This window comes from Erinaceus europaeus, chromosome 2 (assembly GCF_950295315.1).
Source record: "Erinaceus europaeus chromosome 2, mEriEur2.1, whole genome shotgun sequence".
NCBI classification, from domain to species: domain Eukaryota; kingdom Metazoa; phylum Chordata; class Mammalia; order Eulipotyphla; family Erinaceidae; genus Erinaceus; species Erinaceus europaeus.
In genome coordinates this window covers 38213078-38233607 of record NC_080163.1, presented here as the reverse complement: position 1 = coordinate 38233607, position 20530 = coordinate 38213078, and the positions used below count along the sequence as shown (strand labels likewise).

Sequence of the window (20530 nt, the reverse complement as noted above, 5' to 3'; positions counted from 1 at the left end):
CTCTATGGCAGTGTCTTTTTTTTTTTTTTTTTAAAGAATTTATTTATTTACTCTTGAGAAAGTTAGGAGGAGAGAAAGAACCAGACATCACTCTGGTACATGTGCTGCTGGGGATCAAACTCAGGACCTTATGGTTGAGAATCCAATGCTTTATCCACTGCGCTGCCTCCCAGACCATATCTTTTTTTTTTTTTTTTTAATATTTATTTATGTATTTATTCCCTTTTGGTGTCCTTGTAGTTATTGTTGTTATTCATGTCGTCATTGTTGGATAGGACAGAGGGAAATGAAGAGAGGAGGGAAAGACAAAGGGGGAAAAGAAAGACACCTGAAGAGCTGCTTCACCACCCGTGAAGCGACTCCCCTGCAGGTGGGGAGTTGGGGCTCGAACTGGGATCCTTTCTCCGGTCCTTACCCTTTGCACCACATGCACTTATGCTGCTGCACTACTGCCCAACTCCCAGCAATGTCTTTTTTTAAAAAAATTTTTTTATTACTTCATTATTTATTGGAGAGAGACAGAAATTAAGAGGAAAGGGGGAGAGCACAGCTTCTTCACTGACAAAGCTTTCCCTTTGTAGGTGGGGACTGGGGACTTGAACCTGGGTTCTTGCGCATTGTAAAATGTGTACAAGCAGGTGTGACACCACCTACCCCTGTTACAGTGCTGTATAAGTTTTTAATTCTTAATTTCTGAATTTCATTCATCACAGAAAGAAAGAAATAGTTTGAACATCAGCATCAGTGAACCAATCACACTTTTGGAAGTATTGACACAGGCTACAAGTTCAACTGATTTAAAGATCTTTGAAGTATCTAGATATCAATCTAAATATGTCACCATAAATTAGAAAAAAACTAACTTACCTTAGGAAAATATTTGTATAGTCCCATGTATGCAAGTTGTAAAGTAAGAAATGGAGCGAATATGGACTGTGAAGATAAAAGATAAAAATATATTTCCCAACATTATCATTCAAATCATGGTAAGTTAAAACTAATAGCAAATATAAAATCTGAAGCACAAGAACTATAATAAAGCATCTAATTTTAGTGGATGAAAGTAATCTTTTTTAAAAATTTTTATTTATTTATTTCCTTTTGTTGCCCTTGTTTTGTTGTTGTAGCTATTATTGATGTCGTTATTGTTGGATAGGTCAGAGAGAAATGGAGAGGAGGGGAAGATAGAGAGGGGCAGAGAAAGATAGACACCTGCAGACCTGCTTCACCACCTGTGAAGGAACTCCCCTGCAGGTAGGGAGACAGGGGCTCAAACCAGGATTCTTATGCTGGTCCTTGTGCTTTGCGCCACCTGTGCTTAATCTGCTGCGCCACCGCCCGACTCCTGGATGAAAGTAATCTTACCTCTGCAAAACAAAAGTGATGAAAATAAAGAGAATTTCCTAACCATAAAACATGAGTAAGTGGCCTAGGAGATGATGCAGTAGAGAAAGCATTAGAGTCTCTTTAAAGATTTAAAGCATGAGGTTCCAAATTCAATCTCTGGCATCTCATGTGTCAGAGTGATGCTCTGGTTCTATTTGTCCTCTTCTCATAAATAATAAATATTTTAAAAATCTTTAAAGGGGGTGGTGGGTGGGGAGCAGTGCACCCAATAGAGTGAACCTGTTATAGTGCACAAGGACCTGGGCTCAAACCCCTGGTCCCCACCTATAGGGGGAAAGCATCACATGTAGTGAAGCAGTACTGCAGGTGTCTCTTCTATCTCTGCCTTCCCTCTCAATTCCTCTGTCTCTAGCCATTAAAAAAAAAAAAAAATTTAAAATATGTGTATTTATGGGGTTGGGTGGTGGCACACTTGGTTGAGCGCACACATTACTGTGCACAAGGACCTGGGTTCAGGTCCCTGGTCCCCACCTCCAGGGGGAAAGCTTCACATATGGTGAAGCAGCGCTGCAGGTGTTTTTTCTCTCTCCCTCCCCTTTCAATTTCTCTCTATCCTATCAAATAAAATAGAAAGAAAAGGAAGGCAGGGAGAGGGAGAAAGAGGGAGGGAGGGAGGAAGGGAAGGAGATGGTCTTAAGAACCAGTGGATTCTTAGTGTAGGCACCAAGTCCCAGTCATATCTTTGGCGGCAACAGGAAAAAAAAAAATCAAGAGAGGAGGGGAAGACAGAAAGAGAGAAAGATAGACACCTGCAGACCTGCTTCACTGCTTGCAAAGTGACCCCCTGCAGGTGGGGAGCCGGGGGCTCTAACTGGGATCCTTACACCGGTCCTTGCATTTTGTGCCATGTGCGTTTAACCCACTGTGCTACTGCCTAGCTCCCGGTACTTAGATTTGGTGACATGTACACTCTGCCAGGTGCATCATAAGCAGGCCCCCCCTTTACCAACCGTGCCATCACTGAGGCTATAGCACTGGACTCTCAAGTGTGAGATCCCAGGCTGGGGCCAGTGGCACAGTTGATAACGCGTCTGACTATGGATCAGAAGATTCAAGTATGAGGTCTCAACTTTGATTCCCTGCACTGCATGAACCAGAGTGATGGCTGATTCTGTCTCACCTCCTATCTCTCTCATTAATAAATATAATATTTAAAAAAATAAAACAAAAAGCCTATTTTTCAGGCTAGGGAGATAGGGCATCAGGCTTTCATGCTCTTCCAGGGGGAGGTATCTTGAGTAGTGGAACAGTACTGTGATGGCTCCCTCTCTCACCCTCTATAGAAAAGGAAAAAAAATGGTTGCTGGGAACAGTGGAGCTGTGTAGGCACTGAATCCCAGTAATAACTCTGGTGAGGAAAGAAAAAAAAAAAAGCATTCAGGGCCTCAGGCATACTAAGACCATGCTATAACACTGAGTTATTTACCTAGCCCACAATTTACGTCTTAAAATATCTAAAGAGGGAGCAGGGTGGTAGCGCAGCAGATTAAGTGCAGGTGGTGCAAAGCGCAAGGACCGGGTAAGGATCCTGGTTTGAGCCCCCAGCTTCCCACCTGCAGAGGAGTCGTTTCACAAGTGGTGAAGTAGGTTTGCAGGTGTCTTTTTCTCCTCCTCTGTCTTCCCCTCCTCTCTCCGTTTCTTTCTGTCCTATCCAACAACGATATCGATAACAACAACAATAATAACTACAACAATAAAACAAGGCAACAAAAGGGAATAAATAAAAAAATATTTAAAGAATGCAGTGAGAGCCAGGTGGTGATGCACCTGGTTAAACACACACATTACAGTGCACAAGGACCCGGGTTCAAGCTCCTGGTCCCCACCTGCAGAGGGAAAGCTTCATGCATAGTGAAGCAGGGCTGCAGGTGTCTGTCTTGCGCCCTCTCTATCTCCCTCTACCCTCTTGATTTCTGACTGTTTCTATCCAATAAAGATAAAAAAAAAAAAAAGAATGCAGTGACGACAACACATAATACATCAATCAGTAACATATGACTCACCTAGAGGTAATTAACTAACAAATGAGCATATAAGCAGGCTAGTACTCAAGTGGCCCTTAAGGGGACTCAGTGGAAGTGTTGAACTCTCACCATGAGGCCCCAAGTTTAACCCTTGATATTGTCACATGCCAAAGTGAAGTTATGGTTCTCTCTGTCCTCTCTGTCTCTCTCATTAATAAGTAAATCTTAAAAAACAAAACAAAAAAAAAAAAACAAGGGACCCGGGTGGTGGCACACCTGGTTGAGCGCATGTAATACAATGCGCAAGGACCCAGGTTGGAGCCCCCATTCCCCACCTGCAGGGGTAAAGCTTTACGAGTGGTGAAGCAGGTTCTGCAGATGTCTCCTTCTCTATCACCCTCCTCCCTCTTGATTTCTGTCTCTATCCAATAAATAAAAATAATAAATAAAAAATTAAAAAGGTAGATATTAAAAAAAAAAAAAAAAAAAACAAGAGAGAGAGAGCATTGCACCAATGTAATAGACTCTGGGATGGGTGGGTGGGAAGAATACAGGTCCAAGAACGATGACAGAGGACCTAGTGGGGGTTGTATTGTTATATGGGAAACTGGGGAATGTTATGCATGTACAAACTATTGTATTTACTGTTGAATGTAAAACATTAATTCCCCAATAAAGGAATCAAAAAAAAAAAAAAAGGGAAAAGGAAGTGAAAAAAAAAAAAAGGGCAACAAAAGGGAATAAATAAATATTAAAAAAAAATGGCCTAGGGGGTCGCGTGGTAGCACTGCGGGTTAAGCGCATATGGTGTTCAAAGCACAAGGGCCCGCGTGAGGACCCTAGCTGGAGCTCCTGGTTCCCCACCTGCGGGGGTGGGGGGATGCCTCATAGCCGTGAAGCAGGTCTGCAGGTGTCTTTCTCTCCCCCTCCCCCCTCTCTCTTCCCCTCCTCTCTTGATTTCTCTCTGTCCCATCAAACAATAACAACAATAAACAACAAGGGCGACAAAAGGGAAAAAAATGGCTTCCAGGAGCAGTGGATTCATAGTGCAGGGACCAAGCCACAGCAATAACCCTGGAGGCAAAAAAAAAAAAAAAAAAAAGGCCTAGTACTTAATAGGTGTCATATTATTTCTCAGACTTTGGAAAAAGGAATTAACTCATATAGATACATCTCTAACCCTTGGGTGAAAAGCTAGTCTTTTCAAAAAGTAAGTCAGGGGAGTCGGGCAGTAGCGCAGTGGGTTAAGCTCAGGTGGCGCAAAGTGCAAGAACAGGCGTAAGGATCCCTGTTTGAGCCCCGGCTCCCCACCAGCAGGGGAGTCGCTTCACAGGCAGTGAAGAAGGTCTGCAGGTGTCTATCTTTCTCTCCCCCTCCTCTCTCCATTTCTCTCTGTCCAGTCCAACAACAACAACATCAATAACTACAACAATAAAACAACCAGTGCAACTAAAAGAAAAAATAAATTAAGTCAGGCTGGGGAGACTGCATAACGGTTATACAAAATAACTTTCATACCTGAGGCTCCAAGCTCCCAGGTTCAAACCCTAGTACCACCATAAAGCCAGAACTGAGCAGTGCTCTGTTGTTTCTGTATCTTTTTCTCTGTATCTTTCTCATTAAAATAAAAATATTAAAAGAAATAAGAGAAGTCAAAACAATACTTAATCTAGGGGTCTAGGTGGTGATACACTTGGTTAAGTGAAAACGTTACCATGCACATGGACCTGAGTTCAGGCCCTCTGCCCCCCACCTGCAGGAGGGTTGCTTCACAAGCAGTGAAGCAGGTCTGCAGGTGTCTATCTTTCTTCTTCTCTAACGCCCCTCCCTTCTCAATTTCTCTCTGTCCTATCAAATAAAAATAGAAAAAAAAATCTACATAATTATTTACAAAGTAGTGATGGAGCAAACATTAACAGACTGAAATACAATGAGAACAATGAAAAACAGTTGGCAACTTAATAAGAAAACCAAAATCAGTTGGAGGTGATAGCATAATGGTTATGCACACAAACTCTCATGCCTGAGGCTCCCAGGTAACAGGTTCAACCCTCCCTCCCCATAAGCCAGGGATGAGCACTGCTCTGGTTAAAAGAAAAAAAAAAAAAAAAAAAAAGGAAAAATAAAAAAGAGAAAATCAAAACCTCTCCCAGAAAAATAGAACATAATGCCATGATCTATCAGAAAAAAAAAAAAATGAGGGGGGCTGGGTGGTGGCGCACAGGATAAGAGCACATAGTACTATGCATAAGGACCTAGATTTGAGCCCCTGCTCCCCACTTGCAGGGGGGACAATTCAAGTTAAAACAGGTCTGCAGATGTCTTTTTCAATCTCTCCCTATCTCCCTCTCCCCACTCAGTCTCTCTGCCTTTTTTTTTTTAACCAGAGCACTGCTCAATCCTGGCTTATAGTGGTGTGGGGGAATTTGAGACTGGGACTTTAGAGATCTCAAGCATGAGTCTGTCTGCATAATCATTATGCTATCTACCTCCGCCCTCAATTTCTCTCTGTCCTAGCCAATAAAATAGAAAAAAAAAAAAAAAAAGAAAAAGAAAAAAATGGCTGCTGGGAACAGTGAATTTGTACTGCTTGCACAGAACCCCAGAAATAACCAGTTGATGGAGCACACAACAAGCAAGCATCAGGTCCAGAGTTCAACCCTTGGCACTTACTTGACAGAGATAAGAGAGGCAGAAGAGAGAAAGAAGTGCAAGGACTACCTTAAGGATCCCGGTTCGAGCCACTGGCTCCTCACCTGCAGGGGAGTCGCTTCACAGGTGGTGAAGCAAGTCTGCAGGTGTCTGTTTTTCTTTCCCCCTCTCTCTCTTCCCCTCCTCTCTCCATTTCTCTGTCCTATCCAACAACGACGACAATAATAACTATAACAATAAAACAAGGACAACAAAAGGGAATAAATAAATAATTAAAAAGAAGAGAGAAAGAGTGAAATGGACCACAGCAGCTAAGTTTCCTGCAGTGCGGTGAAGGCTAGGCTCAAACCTGGGTTGCACAGAGGGCAACATGGCACACTATCCAAGCGAGCTATTTCATTAGCTCTCCCAACAGTCACTTAGTAGCGGTGTGACCTCTGGCAAATATATATATAATTTTTAAAAAATGTTTATTAGTGTGCTGCTGAAATAGCTCATTTGCGTGGTGTGCTTTGTCACATGTGCAACCCAAGTTCAAATCTTGTCCCTACAGCACTAAAGGAAGCTTTGGTTCTGTGGTCTCTTTCACCCTGTTTCTATCAAAAAAAAAAAGTATTATTGTGAGAGAAAAATGGACAGAGAGAGAGAGAGAACTAGAACATTACTCTGGCACATGCAGTGCTGTAGATCAAATTTGGAACTTCATGCTTGAGAGTCCCAATACTTTATCAACTGCACCACATCCTGGGCCACTCTGGGCAAATAACTTAACCTGAATTTTCACCTATAATACAGTCAAATAATAACTAGTTTATATTGATGAGGATTAAATGAATATAGTGGTAGCTAACATGTAGAAAGAGTTTAACAATTATCGGATTCTTTTTTTTTTTAATATTTATTTATTTTCCCTTTTGTTGCCCTTGTTGTCTTTTATTGTTGTTGTAGATACTGTTGTTGTCATTGTTAGATAGGACAGAGAGAAATGGAGAGAGGAGGGGAAGACAGAGGGAGAGAGGAAGATAGATACCTGCAGACCTGCTTCACCGCCTGTGAAGCGACTCCCCTGCAGGTGGGGAACCAGGGGCTCGAACTGTCCTTGTGCTTTGCGCCACCCACTGCACTACTGCCCGACTCCCAGGTTCTGTTTTTAATTAGGACACATCATTCTGTAACTCAGGTGAATAACAGTTCATAATACATTGTCTAACAATCGTGTGAATCTGATAAACTGTAATACTGGCTGCAGGCCCAGAGGTAGAGTAGTGGATTAATCATTGAACTCTAAATCATGAAGTCCTGAGTTCAATGCCCAGCATTTCATGTACCAGAGTGATGCTCTATTTCTCTCCCTCTCCTCCTCCCACACTCTCTCAAATCTTTCAGATATACTGGCAATGTAATTATGTATTAATAGCACTATTATCATCAATTTGCATTTTACATTCTTACCAAGTATTTGCAAACAAAAGCTCTGACTCCAAAGGCAAGAAGGGCGCATCCCACCAATCTAAATATTCGAAAAGAGTCAAATTCTTCTGCTGTATTTCCATCCTCTTGATTGGGTTTTTCACTAATCAGCTGTTTCCTTAGCGTCATTGCTTCTTCAAATCGGGAGAGGTACTGTTCTAGGCCATGGCGAGAACCCCTTTGGACAGTATCAGTTGACAGGTCCCCTCTGTTCCGTTGCCGAAGATCCAGGCTGGCATCACTACTGCATTCAGAGGGCTTCATGAAAGAGTCCAGTTTGTCTCCCAGCTGAGTTCCCTTCCCCTCAGCCACACTCTGCTGGTCAATGGTTCCTGAACTGACAGAATCACCCAGCACTATTCGCTTTGAAACTGAAGGAATGTTGAGGGAATTCAGTTTATCACTCTCCTGCTGCCTTGAATTTATTTGACTTTCTTCTTCTGAGAAGAGAAATTGAGAAGCCTCACATACTAAATACTGGCAAGTGCATTTCATATGAATATTTTATTAAAATATTCCTTTTCAGTTAGGAGTCAGCAATCGCTGACTGTAAAGTGATACTGACACTGCATAAAACATACACTAGTTATTACCTCTACTTGCTCAAAGATGTACTTCAAAGCTACCCAGAACCCAGGAAAAAAATGTTCCTGCAGTGGTTATAATTCAAACTTTGTGGTTACATGGTAAAATAGACAAATTAGGAAAGACAGTCTGGTGGTCCAGGAAGTGGCACAGTGATAAAGCTTTGGACTCTCAAGTATGAGGTCTTGAGTTTGATCCCCAGCAGCACATGTGCCAGAGTGATATCTGGTTCTTTCTCTCTCCTCCTATCTTTTTCAAAGACAGTCTGGGGTTAAATAGCTTAACAATAAACCACAACTCTCGGACCAACTGGGGTAGAACTAGTTATAAAGACCAAGTTTTCATGGATCATCTCAGAAGTGTCACTATTCTACCTACTTACTTTGTTAAACAATTAAATTACAAAAGCTTTTAAAAATCTGTATTTTGGGGGGTCGGGCGGTGGCGCAGTGGGTTAAGCGCATGTGGCGCAAAGCGCAGGAACCGGCGTAAGGATCCTGGTTCGAGCCCCCGGCTCCCCACCTGCAGGGGAGTCGCTTCACAGGCGGTGAAGCAGGTCTGCAGGTGTCTATCTTTCTCTCCCCTTCTCTGTCTTCCCCTCCTCTCTCCATTTCTCTCTGTCCTATCCAACAACGAATTGCGTCAACAAGGGCAATAATAATAACCACAAGGAAGCTACAACAAGGGCAACAAAAGGGGGAAAAAATGGCCTTCAGGAGTGGTGGATTCATGGTGCAGGCACCGAGCCCAGCAATAACCCTGGAGGAGGAAAAAAAAAAAAAATCTGTATTTTGGGCTGAGGAGATAGCACAATGGCTATTCAAACAATGTTGATGCCTGAGGTCTAGGTTTAATTTCCAAACTGCCATAAGCCAGGGCTGAGTAGTGCTCTGATACAAATAAGAAAAAAAAAAATGTTTTTAATCTCCCACACAAGGATCCTGGTTTGAGCTCTCTGCTCCCCACCTGCAGAGGAGGAAGCTTCACAAGTGGAGAAGGAGTTCTGCAGATGTCTTTCTCTCTACCTTTCTATCTTCCCCTACCCTTTCAATTTCTCTCTGTCCTATCCAGAGAGAGAGAGAGAAAAAAAAAAAAAAAAGGAAAAAATGGCTGCCAGGAGCAGTGGATTCGTAGTGCTGGCACTGAGCCCCAATGATAACCCCGGAGGCAAATAATCATCACCAGCAGCAGCAGCATCTATAATTTAATAGTGAATTTCTGCATCCAGAAACTGTCAGCATTGGGTGTGGCATATTCTACAAATACTGTCTGCGCTAATCTTTCTACTGCAATGAGAAAGCCACTAGCTGGTATTTAAGTAGTTAATAATAAAATGCTGCTCTGATTCAAAATAAACTAATGCCACACTGGCAGATAAAGTATCGAAAGCCAAAGAACAATTATATATATATATATATTTGTATATAATGTAACTTTAAAAAATAATTCTATATAATCATTATAGAAAGAAATGTGTCTTCTAACTAATCTAGGAGAGCTTGAAGTAAAGTTCTTAGCTCTCTTAGTAGTTTTCAGGGGCTGGGGAGATAAGACAGCACAATGGTTAAGCAAAAGGCTTTCATATCTGAGGCTCTGAGGTCCCAGGTTTAGTGCCCCTGCTGTAAACCAGAATTGAGTAGTAGTTTTCATGTGCATATCTGGGTACTATCTAAAATCTCTGAGCTGTATCTATGAATTCACTCAGAATAGAAGTCAGAAATATCTAAATAAATTGCAACCAGTGACCAAAGGTCAATTACTAAAGGCAGCATTCCTTGGAAATGTAGAGAACACTAGCACATAAAAAGTGTTCCATGCATTCGAGTGAAAGAAACCCATGGAGGGGGGAGAAAGAGAGAGAGAGGGAGACGTATTGTAGACATTAAGGGGGAAGAAACGAGCTACAACTTTTACGGCTAACTTCAGTTTCTTGACATTATATCAACTTGGACACACTAGTCAAAAAGGTCTCTTGTTGGGGTCTATATAGAATGTTGATTTCCTTCCTTCCTTCCTCACCATAGGGGAACAAGCACAGACACAAGGATAAAAATGTCTCAGACTCTCTGATCTTGGGCTGAGGCTACAAGTGCCCAGATTCAATCTCCCTCACCACTATCACCAAATGCCAGAGTACTGAGCAATGCTGAGGAGACAGCATTGTGGTTATGCAAGATTTTCATGCCTGAAACTGGGGTCCCAGGTTCAACTACCAGCACCACCATAAGCCAGAGCTGACCCTGATCGGTGTAGAAGGACTTTTGAGATTGTTCAGTAAATACAAGGTCCTGTGGGAAGAAAGAATCGTAACAAAACATTCCCATCAGGGAAGACACTGGGGGGTTTGTAACAGGGAGAGAAAAGATCTTCTCTCAACAGGCACAGTTGTCAGGGGGAAAGCTTCACAAGTGGTGAAGCAGTGCTGCAGGTGTCCCTCTGTCTCTCACACTCTCTATCCCTCCCTTCCCTCTCTATTTCTTTTTTTTTTTTTAATTTTTTTTAATATTTATTTTATTTATTTATTCCCTTTTGTTGCCCTTGTTGTTTTATTGTTGTAGTTATTATTGTTGTTGTCGTTGTTGGATAGGACAGAGAGAAATGGAGAGAGGAGGGGAAGACAGAGAGGAGGAGAGAAAGATAGACACCTGCAGACCTGCTTCACCGCCTGTGAAGCGACTCCCCTGCAGGTGGGGAGCCGGGGTTCGAACCGGGATCCTTATGCCGGTCCTTGTGCTTTGCGCCACCTGCGCTTAACCCGCTGCGCTACAGCCCGACTCCCCCCTCTCTATTTCTGTCTCTATCCAATTGATAAAAATTAAAAAAAAAAATTAAAAAGAGCAGGTGTCTTTCTCTCCCCTCTGTCTTCCCCTCCTCTCTCCATTTCTTTCTCTGCCCTATCCAACAATAATAATAACTATAACAATAAAACAACAAGGGCAACAAAAAGGAATGAATAAATATTAAAAAAAAAAAATTAAGGGAGTTGGGCGGCAGAGCAGCGGGTTAAGCACATGTGGCAAAAAGCCCAAGGACCAGCATGAGGAAACAGGTTCGAGCCCTTGGCTCCCCACCTGCAGGGGAGTTGCTGAAGCAGGTCTGCAGGTGTCTTTCTCTCCTCCTCTGTCTTCCCCTCCTCTCTCCATTTCTCTCTGTTCTATCCAACAACGACGACATCAACAACAATAACTATGACAACAACAACAAAAAAAACACAAGGGCAACAAAAAGGAAATTAATAAATATTTAAAATAAAATAAAATTAAAATTAAAAAAATTAGGGGCCAGGTGGTGGCGCACCTGGTTGAGTGCACATGTTACAGTGTGCAAGGACCCAAGTTCGAGCCCCTGGCCCCCACCTGCAGGGGGAAAGCTTTACAAGTGGTGAAGCAGGGCTGCAGGTGTCTCTCTCCCTCCCTATCACCCCCTTCCCTCTCAGTTTCTGACTGTCTCTATCCAGCAAATAAAAAAAAGATTTAAAAAAAATTTTAAAAGAAGAGACGGGCTGAAGGGAAGGCATAATGGGGGGCGGGGACTTGTGGATTGTCAGAGGGCACCATCCCTGAGGGACTCCGGAGGCAGGGACTTCAGAGCTAGGGGTGGCGGTGTGGGCGAACTCTGGGCAAAGCACCCTGAACAGTGAGGGGGGGGCTAAGGAGTGGGAAGGTGGGGCCTGACCCAGAAGTGGAGCCACGAGCTGGATCTAAAAGGTTGATGGGATGGAGAGCAATGAAGGATGGGGGTGGGGGGGGCAGTGGTGGCCACCTAGTTGAGCGCACATTACAGTGCACAAGGACTTGGGTTCAAGGCCCCAGTCCCCACCTGCAAGGGGAAAGCTTTGCGAGTGGAGAAGCAGGACTGCATGCGTCTCTCTGTCTCTATCTCCTCAACCTTCTTGATTTCTGGTCATCTGTCTCTACCCAATAATTAAATATTTAAAAAGATATTCTTTTAATCTGTAAAAAAAAAAAAAGGAACGAAAGAAAGAAAAGAAAGTACACCTAGTTAAGCGCTCACATTACAGTGCTCAAGGACCCGGGTTCGAGCCCCTGATCCCCACCTGCAGGGGGAACGCTTCATAAGCGGTGAAGCAGGGCTTCAGGGCTCTCTCCTATCTCCCCCTACTCTCTCAATTTCTCTGTCAATATGCAGTAATGGATTATTAAGGAAAAAAAAAAAAAGATTCTGCAGATTCCCAGCGGTGGGCGGGGTGCGGGGAAAGCGAGATTCTCACCCGCGCTCCCGGGCCTGTGAAAGCCCATGATCCGATTGATGCGCTGTTCTGAGTTCATGAGCAGCTTCCTCCGCCTCAGCTCGGCCCGACGCTGGGATTCCGACAGGCCTGAGCCTAGCGGGGCCCCCGGCCAGTCCCCGTTCTCACTGGCGACAGTCACCGGCTCCATCTTCTCCACAGGGAGGGAGGGAGCGAGGGAGGGAGTGGTGACAAGGGTGAAGGTGGCGTCGGAGGAGGCAACTGCGGCGCCGATGACTCAAGGCAGACTACAGGGCATGCGTCACCCTCTCGTCGTAGACCCGCCCCCAGAGCGGGTGGTCAAAGTGCACCGAGCATGCGCGCTGTTGAACGGTGACAAAGCGTGAATCTGGCGCCACCATCTTGAATATGGGCAGCGCGAGTTACTTCTGGGCGCTAATCATTTTCGCAGGCTCTCAGTGATGAAATATTCCTGTCACTGGATCACGCTATTACTGTATCTGAAGCGAAAAAAAAAAAACACTTCCAGCCCGAGATAATGGGCAACAGGTGAGAATGAAGCGATTTGCCTTGCGATGGTGCCACGAAGAAAAATGCAGGCTTTAGGGACTGGCACTTGTTTCCCGTAAATGTCAGCGGCCTCGGAGTTAGTAAGCCGTGGGAATACGTCACTGTAGGCGCGACGCTTTGGAAAATAGTGTTTGTGACTTGTACTTGTCCTGATGCTTCACGCTTAGCCTTTGGGAAATCGGTGGTTTGTTCCCAGACTTTCAGGTTTGGTTTAAGGCTCACCTTGGAACCTTCTTTGACCGTTCTATGTGAATCACCGGCCCTCCCCCAACACTACTTATTCTCATCTGCCTGATTTTTCTCCTTAAAACCGATTTGTATGCTAAATGTTATTGTTTTGTCGCTTCCTCCCTAACTAGAAATGCAGGATCCACGAATACAATCATTGTCTTTTGTTCAAAGCTGTAACTCCTAGAACAATGTGAACTTTGAACAAGACTGACAGCAACATTTGAATAGTGGGCATTGAGAGCCTCCCTAAAGTATCTTCATTTTCTTCTAAATTAGAAGGAAAAATTAATAATAATCAATGTGAAAAATGAATATGTCCCGGATTACAGTTTCCATAGACTGATACAGTTATCAAAAACAATGAAAGAAAAAAAAAAAAAAACGTAAGGGCCCCAGACATAGCATAATGGTTATGGAAATAACTTGCAAGCCTGAGGCTCTAAACTCCCAGGTTCAATCCCTAGTAACACTGTAAACCAGAACGGAACTAATTAAAAAAAAAAAAAATTCCAATTTCAGGGGGCAGATGGTGGTACACCTGGTACAGCATGTGTTTTACTATCAGTGAGGATCCTGGTTCAAACCCCTGTCCCCACCTGGATTAGGAAAACTTCATTTGTGCTGGTCTCTCTCTTCTTCTTCTTTTAATATTTATTTATTTATTCCATTTTGTTGCCCTTGTTGTTTTTATTGATGTCGTTTTTGGATAGGACAGAGAGAAATGAAGAGAGGAGGAGAAGACAGAGAGGGGGAGAGAAAGATAAAACACCTGCAGGCCTGCTTCACTGCTTGTGAAGCGACTCCCCTGCAGGTGGGGAGCCGGGGGCTCTAACCCAGATCTTTACCTTACTTAGCGCTTCACTGGCTGCGCTACTGCCCTACTCCCTCTCTCTTTCTTCTTCTAGTGTTTGCCCTTCTTCCGTAGCCAGTCAACAGCGTCAGGTTGAGCCTGATGTAAAGTTTCGAGACCTCCTTTGAATCTGGAGAGGTGGCAGTCGTTGACTATGTGGGTCATAGTCTGTCAGTAGCCGCAGGGGCAGTTCGGGTCATCTCTGGCTCCCCAGCGATGGAACATAGCGGCGCACCGGCCATGGCCTGTTCCATAGCGATTGAGGAGGGCCCAATCATAACGTGCTAGGTCAAAGCCGGGTGGACGCTTGCAGGGGTCTGTGATGAGGTGTTTATTCTTTACCTCAGCTGACTGCCAACTCTGTTTCCAAGAGTCTGGAACAGAGAAGTTCAGTGTAGGCGTAGGAGACCAGATCCCTCTCTTTTGCCAGAACACTGATCAGCTCTCACCTATGGGGGAGGGGAGATTGAACCTGGGACTTTGGAGCCTCAGGTATGAGTCTCTTTGCATAACCATTATGCTATCTACCCCTGATCTGTCTCTCTCCTCCCCTTTTCCCCCACCTGCGTCTCTATTTCTGTCTCTGAAAATAAAGACTGCTAGTGGGAGTGTAGTGCAGCGGCTTAAGCACCCGTAAGGCTCCGGGTTCAAGACCCCGGTTCCCCACCTGCAGGGGAGTCGCTTCACAGGCGGTGAAGCAGGTCTGCAGGTGTCTATCTTTCTCTCCACCTCTCTGCCCCACCTCTCCATTTCTCTTCGTCCTATCTAACGACGACACCAATAACAAGAACAATAATAACTACAAAAACAATAAAAAACAAGGGCAACACAAGCAAAATAAATAAATATAAAAAATAAAAAAAGAAGACTGCTAGTAATAGTGGAGTCTGTCTTTCAGTCAGGGAGTCCTAATGATAACCCTGCTGACAAAAGCAATTCTGTTTTAGTAATAAATAGTAACATATGTGCGAGATTTGATTAAGTGCAGTCAAGATTAAATGCAATGTGTCTATCTCTACAGGTGTCTTTCTCTCCCCCTCTCTGTCTTCCCTTCCTCTCTCCATTTCTCTCTGTCCTATTCAACAACGATGACATCAATAACAACAATAACTACAACAATAAAACAAGGGCAACAAAAAATATGTATTTTTTATTTATTTTATTTATTTATTCCCTTTTGTTGTCCTTGTTGTTTTATTGTTGTAGTTACTATTGTTGCTGTCGTTGTTGGATAGGACAGAGAGAAATGGAGAGAGGAGGGGAAGACAGAGAGGAGGAGAGAAAGATAGACACCTGCAGACCTGCTTCATCGCCTGTGAAGCGACTCCCCTGCAGGTGGGGAGTCGGGGTTTGAACCGGGATCCTTATGCCGGTCCCTGTGCTTTGCGCCACCTGTGCTTAACCCGCTGCGCTACAGCCCGACTCCCAAAAATAAATATTTAAAAAAAATAATTTACTTTTGTTTTTTGGTGAAATATAGTGGCTCAGTTTCATTTTTATGCATGTTTCAACCCATTTTTTCCAACACCATTTGTTGAAGAGACTCTCCTTTCCCCACTTAATAGTCTGGGCACCTTTGTTGAAGATTAGATGTCCATAGGTGTGGGGGTTTACTCTAGGCTCTCAATTCTATTCCACTGGTGAGTGTGTCTATTCATGTTCCCAACACCAAGCAGTTTTGATGACAATGGCCTTATAATAAAATTTAATCTGGGAGTGTGATGCCTCCAGTTCTGTTCTTTCTTCTCAAGATTGTTTTGGCAATTCTAGGTCTTTTCTGCTTTCAGATAAACATTTACAGCATTTGTTCTATTCTCCTAAAAATGTGATTGGGATCTTGATGAGGATAGCATTAGATTTGTATATGGCTCTGGGTAGTATATTCATTTTGATGGTGTTAATTCTTCCAACCCATAAACATGGAATATATTTCTACTTCTTTGTGTCTTTTTCTATTTCCTGGAGTAGTGGCTCCTAATTTTCAGTATACAAGTCTTTCATTTCTTGTAATAACTCTTTTGTAAATATTTTATTTAAGTTGAATGGAGGCAGTGAGTAATTGAGAGAGAATGAGTGGATAGGGAAAGAGGGGGAGCTGGGTAGTGGCACAGTGGGTTAAGTGCACATGCTGCAAAGGGCACGGACGGCATCAGGATCCTATTTCCAGCACCTGGCTCCCCACCTGCAGGGGGTTCACTCCACAGGTCTGCTGGTGTCTGTATATTTTTTATTTATATATATATATATACATATATATTATTTATTTCCCCTTTTGTTGCCATTGTTGTTGTTGTAGTTATAATTGTTGTTGTTGATGTCGTCATTATTGGATAGGACAGAGAGAAATGGGCAGAGGAGGGAAAGACAGGGGGAGAGAAAGACAGACACCTGCAGACCTGCTTCATTGCCTGTGAAGCGATTCCCCTGCAGGTGGGGAGCCAGGGCTCAAACCCGGATCCTTACGCTGGTCCTTGAGCTTTGCCCACCTGCGCTTAACCCGCTGCGATACCACCTGACTCCCATGATTGATTTTTAAAAAAAATTATTTTGGGGGGGTCGGGCGGTGGCGCAGTGGGTTAAGCGCATGTGGCGCAAAGCGCAGGGACCGGCTAAGGATCCCGGTTCGAGCCCCCGGCTCCCCACCTGCAGGGGAGTCGCTTCACAGGCGGTGAAGCAGGTCTGCAGGTCTCTATCTTTCTCTCCCCTTCTCTGTCTTCCCCTCCTCTCTCCATTTCTCTCTGTCCTATCCAACAACGAATTGCGTCAACAAGGGCAATAATAATAACCACAACGAAGCTACAACAAGGGCAACAAAAGGGGGAAACTCTAGGCCAACTCTTACATTATTATTTTTTTTTCAGACCTGCTTCACTGCCTGTGAAGCGATGCCCCTGCAGGTGGGGAGCCGGGGGCTTGAGCAGGGATCGTTACGCCAGTCCTTGCGCTTTGCGTCATGTGCACTTAACCCGCTGGGCTACCTCCAGACTCCCTCATTCTGATTTTAATTTGAGAAGGAAGTCCTAGAGACAGTGAGAGAAGGAGGAGATCACAGCATCACCACACTGTTGGGGATGCCTGGTGCTATTGTTTGCTGGGAGAAACGTGTTTCCTAGTGTCTGGTTCATCATGGAAGTTGCTATGAAAGAATCAGAGGACCCCGTGAATCAGTCATAGGGAAAAGAGACATAATTTGTGTACAAACACTCAAGGATCACTGGAGAATGTGAAAGTGTGCTGATTTTTCTCTTCACTCTTTATATCCTTGGGAGCTCTGTTCCCACTGCTGACTCTTCACTCTTTTAGCGTGGATGCTCAAGCAGGTGCACCTTAGCCCAGCCCCTCTTTTACCACTTTAATAAGTCACACAGCAAGTCAGCTCTTGCATTTAACTTTATTGAATAGCCAAATTGATAAGTTAGCACAGCTGAAATGATTATTTGAATGAGTTACAAATGACTTTTCTTTTTACAGGAATAAAACAGTGAAAATTACAAACTGTAAAAAGGAAGACAAATCTTGTCTCTACCATTGCAGAGAAGCAAGACTGAACACAACACATTGAAGATCAATACATATTTGAATTTGAGAACGAGGATTTAATGTTACAATATTATACACTACTTTACAAAATTAAAATTTCTATAGAAGGATTATATTTGTAATAGTTAACAAAATCTTGAAATCACATTTGGTGGTCCCCTAGATAATAGCTGTTACACATCTTTGATTAGAAGAAATAAATCTTTCATTCTAATTACTGGAAAATAGTTTACTAGACTCAGTACATTTAATTAAGTTAAAACAATGAAGTATATGCAAACTAAAATAAATGGTACTGCTTAAGTGAATATTAATGTCAGACTTACAGAAATGTATTTTAAAAATCCTAGAAATTAGAAAAATAGAGTACTTTTTATGATAGAACTGCCATGCTCAGATTTAAATCCCAAGATTGCCCTTGTCTATTACTTTAGTAGTTGTAGATCTGTAGAAAATTCAAGGATTTTTCATAATTTACAACTACAATAAAAAAAATATGGCATAGTGTAAATATTAGTTGTTTTACATCAAAAAAGTAATACAAGATGAGACAGCAGGTAGTGTGCCCTACTGCAAAAAAAAAAAATCTGTATCACAAAAAAAGTAAAATAATATAAGTATTTAATGTCAGGATTTCCAAAGGTTCACTCATTCCATCATTATCTGGAGAATAAGTATTGTGAATTCTAACTAAAATGTTTTATGTGACCTATTATAATAAAATTATTCTGGATTGCACATGGTATACAATATCTAAAATAATTTTTAAAGTAAAAATTTAAAAAGTAGTGAAAAATACTAACAAGCATGTGGTAATAACAGGATTCACACCCACTTAGGGATGAAATGAGGCACAAGGAAGATTATCCTTAGAAGCACAAACTTTTCCCTCTGATTTTTTACGACTATTAAGAAAAGAATTACAAATATCCACATTCAAAATTCACATTATGAAGATAATTTTAGCTATTAAGAAACATCAGTGCATGATAATGACTCTGTTTCTTTAGAAGGGAAAATATAAATTTATTTTCATTTGCTATGATTTGTAATTGCTTTTCCACCAATTAAGCGGCTTTCAAGAAAATTTCTCTTTTTTTCTCCTTCCATCCTTCCTTCTTTTTTACCAGAGCACTGCTCAGCTCTGGTTTATGGTGGTGCGGGAGATTGAACCTGGGACTTTGCTAGCCTCAGGCATGAAAGTCTGTATGCATAATCATTATGCTATCTATCCTGCCCCTTTCAAGACAACTTCCAGTTTAATATACCACTTGTATATTAAAAATAAGCCTTAACACTGCTCTAGGGAGATATTTTTCATAAAATACAGTTATTCTGATCTGATTGGCAAATAGTAGCATATACTCTAGTGGGTCCTGCTTCTTCTCTATCCCAAGAAAACTCAGTTAAAATCAGTTCATATTGATGTAAATCTGAAAGTTACTATGTCAGGGTGGGGCAAATAGCATAATGGGTACCCCCCCCCAATTTTTGCTCTTGAGATTTCAAAGTCTTGGGTTCAATTCCCTTGCATTACCATTAGTCAAAGAGTTGAGCAGGGTTCTGATAAAATAAAAAAATAATTTATCATTTCATTGATGATCATATGAAACCAAGATTGTAAACATATTTTCTAACCTCCTAAAACAAAAACATGTAAATCTTTTCATCCAGTATTACATATGAGCATCTTTCACTTTAAGAAGTCATTATAAGACAAGATCACTATGTGAAAACTGGGCCAAACTCTTTTAAAGATATTCAATCACTGCACATTATATATACAGATGTATAATTTACCTATTTGTAAACAAAATTCACTTGAGCATGTTCAGAAATCAAGTTTCTTTCATAACTTTAATTCATCGGATTTGTATAATCTTAACATCCACCAAATCAAACAGCAGCATTCATGCTTTAATAATTTTTAAATCCAAGAATAAATAGTTATGAGCAGCTTCCAATTTAATTATTAAATATCCTAGAAAAATGTTACTGATGCACTTGAGATAGCATTTAAGACTTTAAGTTCTTTCAATCATCCTCATCTGATATTATGACACCTAAATTATACATCACAGAGCAGAAATATACCAAACAAAACCCACTTAGAAGAATCAAAATAACTGAAGTTTATTCATTTCCCTATTATCATCACCAGTCCCAATGTATTTATGAAGGGAGCTCAGATTCTGTTCACTACAGAGTAAAATGGTGAATCTGAGTCTTCTGTCAAAACAGAAAACAACTGAATTATAGTTTTCACTTCAAATTAAAGTGACTTTGTTCTTCAAGTATAGAGAATACTGACAGAATTTAAAGCTTAAATATATTATTTTGTATTCTTCTCAAACTAGACTTACTCTAGTTTTGGTTAAAAATATGATCCTTTTTCTTCCTTGAAAAAGAAAAAAACTAAAAAAACAAAACAAAAAACAACCAGGTGAGAGGGATAGTTTGTCTACTCAGTCTTCTGAACTTTTTTGAATCATAAAAAGATCTTTAGCAATAGATTTGTAATTTACCTGCAACACTTAAGTCTTGTGAGGTTTTAAATGTAGCAGCCAAAAATTCAGGAAAAATGAGAATTATACAGCGGGCATATCAAGTCTTTATTTATATTTTACAAAATGTACTTTGCCTCTGTACTATTTCAATCCATAAATAGCCTCAAATGTAATTGGCAGCAAAGAAAAAAAGGGCATCCAATCTTATGTAGATATATTTTGATTTTAAAAATACAGTATTTTAAAGTTGCATGTTTGATTCTCTGCAGTGGTCCTTACTTGCTATAGTTTGCTGAGATCACAGTGAGAACATCTAACCATCACATTAGTCCACAAAGCTAATAGAAAAGGAAGGTAGTACACATTCTCAGGTGTTCTGTGTTACCATGACTTCCCTTAGAAACAACTGAGCTGGTTATCTTTATTTGTTCACTTATTCACTTGTTGTTGTACATGCAAGAGAAATTCATAATAAGATAATGCAGACTCTGTTCTGTCTTCTACCAAATTTTGGAGGAAGATTGTTCTCATTGGACTCTCATCC

General features: G+C 41.8%; 2 protein-coding genes and 1 long non-coding RNA gene across 5 annotated transcripts in view; 1 reads left to right on the top strand and 2 right to left on the bottom strand.

Annotated features, from left to right (window-relative positions):
• The window catches only part of CAMLG (calcium modulating ligand), a 20663-nt gene extending 7982 nt beyond the window's left edge, over positions 1-12681 (bottom strand). Inside the window, exons 1-3 of one of the 2 annotated variants that reach the window (XM_007519901.3) lie at positions 12310-12681; positions 7476-7933; positions 868-933 (exon numbers count right to left, since the gene is read on the bottom strand). In XM_007519901.3, the coding sequence (XP_007519963.1) occupies positions 868-933; positions 7476-7933; positions 12310-12478 (693 nt within the window). In that variant the 5' untranslated portion in view covers positions 12479-12681. The remainder of the gene's footprint in view (positions 1-867; positions 934-7475; positions 7934-12309) is intronic. The other variant, XM_060178284.1, reaches the window with a different exon arrangement.
• LOC132534364 (uncharacterized) lies at positions 12681-17590 on the top strand. The gene is made up of 2 exons (XR_009546090.1): positions 12681-12837; positions 17411-17590. It is a non-coding gene; the product is annotated as an uncharacterized LOC132534364 (long non-coding RNA).
• Positions 17312-20530, bottom strand: part of SEC24A (SEC24 homolog A, COPII coat complex component) — a 74024-nt gene continuing 70805 nt past the window's right edge. For both annotated transcript variants that reach the window (XM_016186780.2, XM_016186781.2), the window contains one exon: positions 17312-20530. In XM_016186780.2, coding sequence (XP_016042266.1) covers positions 20416-20530 — 115 coding nt within the window. In that variant the 3' untranslated portion in view covers positions 17312-20415.